At 35.5% G+C, this 10916-nt stretch overlaps 1 protein-coding gene across 4 annotated transcripts in view; it reads right to left on the bottom strand.

The window, feature by feature from the left end:
• LOC108745531 (retinal guanylyl cyclase 2) overlaps positions 1-10916 on the bottom strand; it is a 45523-nt gene that overhangs the window by 16443 nt on the left and 18164 nt on the right. For all 4 annotated transcript variants that reach the window (XM_018481714.1, XM_018481715.1, XM_018481716.1 and 1 more), the window contains exons 3-6: positions 6463-6818; positions 4586-4749; positions 2893-3019; positions 1641-1793 (exon numbers count right to left, since the gene is read on the bottom strand). In XM_018481714.1, the coding sequence (XP_018337216.1) occupies positions 1641-1793; positions 2893-3019; positions 4586-4749; positions 6463-6733 (715 nt within the window). In that variant the 5' untranslated portion in view covers positions 6734-6818. The remainder of the gene's footprint in view (positions 1-1640; positions 1794-2892; positions 3020-4585; positions 4750-6462; positions 6819-10916) is intronic.

Below are 10916 nucleotides of genomic sequence, written 5' to 3'. Positions count from 1 at the left end.
ATAATTATAACTCTTATATATTGTATATATATATATATATATTGCAATGACGAAACAGATTCTTGGCACAATAATTGAACGGGCAAGATCCTCTCGTATATAGGAAATGCCATTCCGCGATTTCGTGCCCTTTACATTTACATTGACAATGTGATAATAATTATACCTTACCCAAACTCGCGATAGATCGTGTTTATTTCAATGAAACGCAAAGCAAACCGTTCATTCATGAAACTGAAATTAATTAAAACGAGCTTTAACTACATATCTCATATGGAGATGTACGTTCGGCTTTCTCCTGAATAAATCACGTAGTGCCATTACTCGAATTCATTTGCATTCGCAAGTACATCGCCAAGTGTCGTAAATTGTTGTTAACTAATTATAAGTTGCGGAGATGTTGAAACACGTGATTACGCAGCAATCACGTAATGTAAAAAATTACTATAATCTGCGACAAAATTTCATTTCGCGTAATGATTTTCGCACGGATGGCACACAATGTTCTTCTTTTTTCATACACATTACAGTTGGGAGACCTGTAGATTGGTTGCAGGTGGGTTTTATTGCCGTTAAGCTTGGCTCAGCGGCCGGGTATAAGTCTCGCTACGTCTTTTATGTACGGAGGAAACATTTAAAAAGACGTTGTTAACTTCACGACCCTCTATAAACACACATACCGCACATACATGCGGGAACAATTTTCTTGTCTGTTATTTTTACTCTGGGAATTTCGCTTACTGAGTTGTCTTTATCCCTACGAAAAGTGCAGAATAAAAGATTTGTAAAGAGATTCAGAAATAGATTTTCATTTAGATCCAATTCTCAAAGGGCAAATAAACAGCAATAATTTGCACCTGTCTATACTGCCACGCTGTATCTATTTATCTTATTTTACTTGGTTTTATGAGCGATATTAATTTTTAAACTAATTTACCTTTCGCAGAAATGCAAAAAATAAATCTGCATGTTTATTTTAATGATGAATTTCCTCTTTTTCGACGTTACTCGCATCTCGGAAAATGATAAAATCTTGTCACTTTCTTGCAAAGGCTAAAAAATCGCTGATCAATAAAAGACCTTTGGTATCTCTGGTACGTATTAGCGAGGGATATAAATCAACTTTAAACTCAGATTAAATCGAGTAAAAGTTCCGAGGCACCTTATGTAAATTTACGTTATTTAACGACAAAGGAACGTAATTAAAGGATTAAGTCGTGAACACCATTTGGAATAGTCGGAGCTGATGGCATCGTCATCAAATTGCGTCGTACGAGTCGTGGAGCAAACTGCAAACTAAACGTTCTCGATCACGAAGGGCTCTCAGAAGGAAACAGAAGGAAAGGATGAGAGGGACGCGTGTACACGTTGTGTCGGTCGCCATTCAGAACGAAGGTGCGTCAGCTCGCGCCATTTAATCCTCAATCCAATAGTTTCGGTAGTTACTTCAGCGGAGAGAGAGAGAGAGAGAGAGAGAGAGAGAGAGAGAGAGAGAGAGAGAGAATGAGGAAGGGGTGAGAGGAAGGGAGGGGGAGGGAGAGAGAGAGAGAGAGAGAGAGAGAACCCTCAAAGTCGAGCTGTAAGTGCCGAGTAATGCTCGTAGAGTTTCCGTATAATGGGATTAAGGGTGCGTTACTTACCACGACGGGAAACACTGTGCACGGACCTTAGAATTCTGCGGATCTGCTCAAGGGTTGCGCGATGGGGTAGAATCAGATGATACCGCAAGTCGACACCGATCCGTCGGAATGCATTGATCATGGCACGGTCCAGGCTGGACCACGGTTCGCGATCTGTGGTATTAATCGTATCTCTCTGTCTACGTACATTAAAATTCAACGCGCGCATCGCATCGCGCAGCAATCGCGTTTTAATGGACAGTCAGACAGTCAGCATGATTCGGTCTGTCACTGAGTGTTATCGTCGTTATCATCCCGGATCCTTTCATATTGTTCGTATTCGCAATTTAATCCATAGCTTGACCGAGCCAGATTGGGCTGTGACGTCAGGGTTGAAGAGTCATATGTAATTTTTTTCATGCAGCGCACGTTGAAATAAATGAGCTTTTTTGCGTCGCACATTTATTCTCTCGCGTCGTTTGATGGAGACGGCTTGCAAAATACGTTACGTAATTTCCAAGCTAAGTCGTGAATTAATAAGGACTGCAAATTTTAATTAACTATTACGAAGTACATTTTTGTTGAAAATACGAGCTATATTTAGGTTAAATTTCAAGGAACTTTTTAATGGGAGAAAAGCGGAAAGAGAATTGCTGTCATGTTCGAACAAGGATGATTAATATGGACCGCGTTGATAAATCAAGAACTTTAAGTATAGCTTGTCATACGCAATCTCTATCAAAAATATATCTTTATAAATTATATTCTTAATTCTTCGATATCACTCTATATTATTTTATCATGTATCTATTTCTCTACTACATATCTAAGTGAAAAATATCGCACACAAATGAAATATTTCATGATAAATTTATTTTTAATTCAAACATCAAGGAATTTGACAGTAACAAACAAATGTATCTTCATTAATAAAAAAGTTCTAACATAATAAAGTAAAAGAATCTCAGGGTTATGTACACTAGGAATAGTACCAAAGAGTTAAAAATAAAATAATTTAATTTAGTTAAATTAAATAATACATATAATTTTGTTCTCTACACGTGAAACTTTCTATTATTTTTTTATCTTATAATACTTCAGTTTTGAAACAATTTAAATTGAATGGATAATGTGAAAAAATATGTATTGAATAGACAATAACAAATTAAAATCAAAAATAAAAATTGAAATGATATTTTTTTTATCACTAACATTATTTGCATAATAAAATTTATTTAAAGCAATTGTATGTGTGTGTTATTCGGGGATTTACCTATGCTGATAACAGCCGCCGTCTTCCACTGCAAGTATAGAAATATTTCCGCTACGGCATTTGCCATTGACGGTAATGATGGAGAAAGCCTAATGATCGAAGATAGATCCTTTTCCTTTAAATCTCTCTGGAACATAGGTTATTGATAAATATTCATGATCTCAAATTTTAACGAGATGATACTGAGACGCTTCATTTTCTATCTACAGCATATCTATTATATTTGAAATCAATATCACGAATAAAATTGTTTTATAGAGAAATATTTGTAAAAATTTTCAGAATATTTATTTTAACGTACACATCTCTTCAAAAGCAATAACACATACGCGTACATTTGTTTGTGTTTCTCATAGTAAAATAAAATCCAAAATATTCCTTACAGACATACTCTGCAATAATAATATTTTAAAACAATTTCTATTTTGCTCTTTTTGATTCCAGAAAAGAATAAATAAAGGTTAAACAAATATAAGGGTATTGCGAAGTTCAGTTGTCTTTTCAGACGAGTCAAGGAATATCCGAAAGTATATTCGCTGAAACGATGACATAACTGTCGCCTTGGGGAACGTATGAAATATCTACTATAAGAACACATAAAGAAAGTTTTTCGTGGGGTGACGATTTGTTCCGCTCAAGCAAATGTACTTTACTGATGACAAAGTTCATGGTGAATTCATGGTGAAAGGAGGGAAATTTGACGAAACTCTATATTATTGCCTCGTCGAGATACCCGATGGAGATACACTGCAAGTTCGTCGCTTGCATCGGAAATGTCTATAATTGAACGTGCGCCAATTAGAAAACTAAATAACAGGAAATAACCATTTCAGGTTCAATTTAAACGAAGCTCACAAGTCGGTATTAAAATTGGCTCTTCCAGCAAAATCAATTGCACAGAGGCCAAGACAAAATTTACGGCCTTTTCAATTTTAGTCCGGATATTACGGTGTATGTAATAATTTACGAGCACACGCATTTTCATTATTTTAACTTTTGCTTACCGGGAAAAAATACAACGTCGCTAAATAACGTCATATTTTACGGTTTGCTACAAACGCGCCCTGTAATAAACATCGCAATATTTGTAGATATTTGATATTTCCTTTCATCGACCGCCTCGTGATTCAATTTTGATTATTTTATTATTTCATAGAGTGCAATTTAATTTTTTAAAAATAATAATAATAACATCCAGTCAAAGTGACATTCTAATATTCCGAAAAACATATGTTGCAATCTGTATATGAAATAATTTGCATTGATGTAATTTTAAATACAAAACGAAATATGGATTACACATATTACTTGGACAGGAAAATCAAATAAACCATTAAAATTTTCAAAAATAGTCTATTTTAACATTTTATTATATAGAATATTGAAATGTTAAAATACCCATAGACAACAGTTTTTTTGAACAAATCAATTCGTTCAAAAATTGATACAAAGTCAATAACAGTTAAATATACACGCTATGTTATAACGCGATTAACAATTTTACATCTTTTTTCTCTCTGCAGTTTTTCCAGAAAAAAAAAATCTAATATACAGCTTTGATTTATATCAAATATTTTCGAAAGATGAATTGTTCCCCAAAATGTACGGTATCTTAATTGCCGTTCAACGGCTCCGGATAACTGTATGTATAAGCTACGGAAAGCTGTCTGCGAGTAAACGCGATAACACTCACCAGCGGACAAGTCCAAGTTAACAGCAATTTATTCCCAAGATGCGCGAGTTTGGCGGCGACCTCGCAGATCGAGCTGTCGAGCGCAGCTATCACCGCCTTCGTGTTGCTCTCGCTGAGAGCGTGCATCAGCGCGCCGAGGCCTCCAGTTTCCGTCTCACACGTCACTGAAAGTTAATTAATCATGCCATTTAATTCTTGGTGGGCGGACGACGATCAAAGAATTTGGAACCGGGCCGGGCTCCACCGCGAAAACTTGTTACCAGCAACACGTAAGAGAGAGAGAGAGACGCATTACAGAGCGAAAGAGGGTGTGACGTACATTGATTTAATCGTGCAATTTTCAATAGGTTCGTGGGTCAGCTATCGATTTCAATAAGCACGCTATCCTCTTTCATCTGGGATAATAATGAGACAACCATCGCTCTCGTACTTCCTCGTTACAGTCGGTACAATGTTGTACTCAACACAACATCGAACCCGGTGTTTGGCTCGTCGCATTGAAACATGATTCTGTTTAGACGGGAGTGTGTATACCTCTCTCTGAGATACGTACGAGTATACTACGCGGCCGTTGGCGATTGTGTAAGATACAACGGTTTAAACAATACGATGGAGATGCTATTAGCGGCGCTTCCTGAATGCGGATCTCTCGCGGACCACTCTCGCAAGAAGATCGGGTTTGCGACGCCTGGGAATCGTCTGAGCCTGGGAATTCTCCGAGCTCGACGTATCAACTTCGTGCCACGCAAATCGCATTATATTCTAGTCGCGTCGTCGCGTACTCCAGATTCGTTACGTTTCGCGAGACACGTACCATTCATAAATAGATAAACGTCACTCGAAAGCTAGGTTCTTTGCGTTTCACCGGCCCGGCACTTATGCCAAACGCATAACTGACCGAGTTTCGATTTGAATGCGTAATTGGATTATTGAATATCACGTAATTCATGTGTGTGTATATTTAGGGTCGACTTGATAACACGTAACAGAGCCGTGCGAATCATTATATTACACTCTATATATTGTATGAATATATGCGTAATACCATTACTCTCGGTGAGGAAGGCATGAACGCTAAAATTTAATGTTGCGACTCTGGTATGCAGTAAACATGTAGGTGAGTGTAATTAATTACTCGGGTGAGAGAAATAACCCTTAAATTAATTAATGTATTCGAAATTACGATCATACGTGCTATGCGGTATGTCTTAGGCTTCGTTGTCTTCCGTATATGAATTTTCCTGTATAATTAATTATCACATCGTTAAATATCGTCAGCTATTTGTATAAAATTTTCAATGCTCTTTCACACGTTTCCGATTATGCTCTATACCGAGAGAAAAGTATATCATATTTGTGACTATAATTGCATGGTAAAATAATTATGGTCAGGAGCATCATTTTTATATAGCTATTATATATATATTGCTGTAATATTAATATATAATATATATAATATATATAGAGAATAATAATCTTATATGTATAGTTACAACATTTTATTTTTTATAGTATAATTTACTATATGCAAATATGATTTGTGTGTAAGATATAATTAGTTAAATGAATACATATTATAGTCGTTATGATCGTAATTCAGTGTTTATTACCATAATTCATATGGTTCAAACAATTATGATTATCCCAAAAAATGACTATAAATTATAGTTAAATTATCGTTATTTCAACTATTATTTTCTCTCATTATAATTGCACGTCTCTCACTGTAATTACATGAAATATCCAAATTGTAATTTTCCAACTACAAGGTACGACGTATAAAATTTGCAACACTCGCACGGCTCTTCCGTAACATCGCATCGTTATTGAATAAATAGTGTCGTCGAATAAAGTCGAACGCAAGTGGTACTACTCACGAGATCTCGGCAGCACGCTGATCGAGAGCTCGCTGGTTAGATCGGGCGCGTGCTCCAAGTGATCCTGTATCTCGGTGATGTTGATCTCCCCGTCGCATCTCTCGCCCAGGAAGATTATTACGTCCGCGTCGGACCGCTCGTCGCGCGATGTCTCCGCGGGATAGGTGGACGTGCACGAAATACCGGCTTCGATTGCGGGGGGGAAGAAGCACCCGGATAGGACCGCGATCGGGAGCCACCACCAGAACCGACGAAAACAATTCCCGGCCATGGGCCCCTGGACCCTGCCGACTACGATGTCACTGCCACCAAGGGGAACGGCGAGAGAACACTCTGTTCTGCCGATTCATCCTCATCTGCGAAATACGTAAACGTCACTCGCTGTGTGTGTTGACCTAATTAGACGTACATATAACAAGACTAACTCTTTTGCATTCGGGGCTCAGAGCGTCCTTTCAAAGTTGCTTCATCACGGCGTTAAGTTCAATACATATGTATACATAATACACATAAAATCTACATTTTTTTTAAATAATTTGTTCTTGAATGCATCATATGATTTTTGCATCATATGATACACCGATACCTTTATATAGATCACATCGTAAAACATCTTACAAATGAAATTTGCTATTAATAATCTCCTTTGTTATACACTTTTTCTAATAAAATAATATTAATATATATATTATAAAATATTATAATATTAATTAATTTCTCATGTTCGATTAAAATATTATGATAACTTAATAATGAATAGAAAGCCTTAGAGAGGCGACACAAGTTAATTTTGTATCTGATAATAATAGATTCTTATTTGCAACAATAACTTGCGTCGGCTCTCAGAGACTTTCTATATATTATTGATTTATATCATTAGAGTCTATACAATTTCGATAATTAATCGATATTTTTTTATTATTTCATTTTCCAAAAAACGTATTTGATTTTACAGAGACATATTACAGAAGTAAACCATCCGCATTCGTATGTGAGAAATTGCGCGAAATGACTTGAAGGCAAATATCGTGTGAGCCAATGAAATCGCGGGACAGGCTCTTTGTTTACCATGGAATACGTGATCGTGTTTTCCTTCCCTTTAATGTTGCAAGAACAAGGAGTTCTACGGCATAATTAGCTCTTTGAGATGCAGCAAATGAATCCGCGAACAAGGTGAGATTTTTCTAACAAGTTACGATTGATGCGAGTCTGCTCTCTTATTGCTTTGTGTAGGAAAGTCAGAGTTTGGTGATGAGATGAATACCGACGTGAAAAATGTGAGCAAAGTTATATAAACTTCCGTAACTTTACAAGCAACAGGCAAGTGCCCTATATTCAGCGAAATATTATTTCTACAACATAAATTTCCTAATATATTTTTATATGCTCAAAATGAAAGAAAATAACGAATACTGAAATGCATAAGTCATTCCTAACTCGCCGCTCCTCCTTTCATCTATGATAGTTGAATTAGCTCAGACTTTTCATTAAAAAAAAAAGAAGAGTCTGGAAGGGTTATAAAAAGTGTGTATGAAAGAGAAACTTTGGAACTTTTGTTTATAATTATATAATTTATCGTACTTCATAGAGTATAAAAGTTGAATGTCATTATATTGTTTAATGAATGTTGAAAATAATTATTTTAACTCATGTGTGCTATTCTAAACTCGTAATTTAACATGTAACAGCTTAGTTAACGCTGCCATCACAACAAAATTTATGGACCGACTGAGAATAAGTCGCGGAAAATATTGTAAAAAACTACTGAAGTAAAAAATAGCCGAAAAATGTCATTTTCTCTTCGTCACATCTGCTCTTCGGCCCATCGGCTTTAAACCTTTTTAATACGCGCGAAGTCGAACAACAGAGAGATGTGCCCTGGTTTCATCGAAAACACACTGTTATAACGTTATCGCGCCGTAAAAAAAAAAAAACGTACACTAGCTATGTACAATTTTTACAATGTTAGTACACGATCCAAACTACACGGTGTACGGTACATGATTTTTACAGTATTACTAGGAGAACAGAAATTGCTTACTAACTCTGTTTGCACAACTATCTTTTTGATGATAACTGGATAATGGTTGGTCTATGACACACACGAGCGCGTTAAAAGCCACGTGTGAACTTGTGACGTTTATCGGCTTAATTCCATTTAGCGTGATTACCGAGCCAATTGATTACCGGTTCGATTTCGCATAGAATTATCTCGGTGATGAGTGAGGCACTTTCAAACGCGCGTCCACTTTCCTGATGCTTTCGGATAACTTAGATTCCTTTGCGCGTAAGTAGATTTGCGCGTAATTCAGAGCTTGCGTTTTATTTCGTTAGCTTTCTCTGACGTTATCACTGCAAATTCAATACCGCTTGCACAGGACTTCTCTTTTTCTTCCTCTTTTTTTCACTCCATAGATTTCCAGAAAGAAGACTCAAATTAGAAATGTATCATCGATTTAAAATCCCTATCATATAATTCGTTTTTAACATTCGCCAAGTCTTTCAAAATTAACGTTAATTGATTATATTATATATATTACTACTAGAACATAATATAATTTAAAGAACAAAGATGTAATATTAATTGATGCATGTTAATAGAATGTCATATAGATGAAATTGAAACAAAAACAGAAATTTAACATTAATTATTTAATTAATTTGGATTGATACGATATTAAACACATAACAACATATTACAATGTCAATGAGTTGTAATTTAGAATATAAATTTGCAATGATGTTCTTCAAAGTAAATAATAATATATAATATATATGTGTAACAAATTTATATTGATAAATTCCTAAATAAAATTTTTGCGGCATAAATTTCTGTGGAAAATTTTATAACGCTTATCACGTTCATATCTATATTGGCTATGATAATTACAATCGTTATTCTGTATTGAGAGAGAAGAAAAGCGTACTTTATCCACTGTGACGGAATATTAAATTGGTTCTCAAACCGGATATCGATGGAGAACTCGTGGCGAATAAATGAACTATGGAAATAAATACATGAATTTTTCTAATAGAAAGAATATTCGAGAATAACATTCTTTCAATTGTATTCTTTCTTTAAAAGGACGTAAGTATTCTCGAGTCGCATTTCTCACGTATTTGAATCGAAGGGTTTTTATCCCCGACTTTGGAAAATCCGACAAGCTGTAAATTCACTTTGAATCTATTTAAAAGTTCCTCCGAATACGTTAACTTGCGCAATACTTGCATTATCAAACACAAAAAAAAATATTTATTTTATGTAATCCTCTCCTTGGAACGTGACATATTGTAACACGATTGGAACATGTTCTAAAGTTTCGCCTTTCACGAAGTTGTAACCTGAGACATTCAAGACAATCCGATACTAGTTTGTTGCGGGTAACATCAGGCGTTGGTCTCATTTTACTTGGACATTTACGATCGATTACGAGCTTGTTACGCGCTGAGAAAATTGCCGTGATGTAATTACAAGACAAGGTAATGTCGAATTATTACCGTTTGTGCGCTCGATATTGATTAAAGAAAGTTGTCGTGCTGCAATGCTTAAGATTCGTATTCTCTCTTTCTCCCCTTAGCACGGTTTAAATGTCAACCACGGCAATATATTGTACTAATTACCTAGGGAAATTCACTTTAACATCTACGAGGCACTTCGAGAGGATGATTTTCCTGTTTACGTAGCTTGAATAAGTTTCGAGCGCATGTCAAAAATTACCATCGATGAACGCATTGAATCAAATACATCGGCCCCTGATGGGTACTCATAACGATTTCCGGCGAGCAGTTCGACAGCACCCGGGAGACACGCGGGATAATCATGATTCTACATCCTAAATTGGAAACGTGAGCAGAGGTAATAAAACGTACAGAGAGAGAGAGAGAGAGAGAGAGAGAGAGAGAGAGAGAGAGAGAGAGAGAGAAGATAGAAAAATGTGAAAGACGTCGAGTGATTTTAAACGAAAATGGCCAGTTGAATTTTACAGTCACTCGTCAAAACATCGTTTTGTTACTTTATGAACGATGCTAGGAATGGAGAAGTAAGATCTTAAAACATTCTCGAACTATTTCACTGTAGAAATGATTCTCTTCGTTCCAGCACAAACTCATCACCAAATTCATTTTCACTTTTTTGTACTAGTCTCTATAGACGTTCGAAATATTTCTTATAGACATTATTGTGAAACTATCTGAAAAATGATATTACTAATTCTTATTAAATAATAAAATTTTTCTGAACAAAGCAATTATAAGAAAAAGCATTAAAAATGTATTATTGCGTCTTAATTTAATCTTTCTCAATATAATACCTATAACAACATCGGTGCTTTAGGTAATTCGATATGTTACTCATTATTTTATAATGGCGTTAAATTGGAATCGTATTATATCATATATGCGAAAGTGATCGATTCTATTATAATTATATATGTATATATATATATATATGTGTG

Source organism: Trachymyrmex septentrionalis, unplaced genomic scaffold (genome assembly GCF_001594115.1).
Source record: "Trachymyrmex septentrionalis isolate Tsep2-gDNA-1 unplaced genomic scaffold, Tsep1.0 scaffold14, whole genome shotgun sequence".
Taxonomy (NCBI): domain Eukaryota; kingdom Metazoa; phylum Arthropoda; class Insecta; order Hymenoptera; family Formicidae; genus Trachymyrmex; species Trachymyrmex septentrionalis.
The sequence above is the reverse complement of the archived record's forward strand: the minus strand, read 5'-3'. Positions and strand labels throughout refer to the sequence as shown.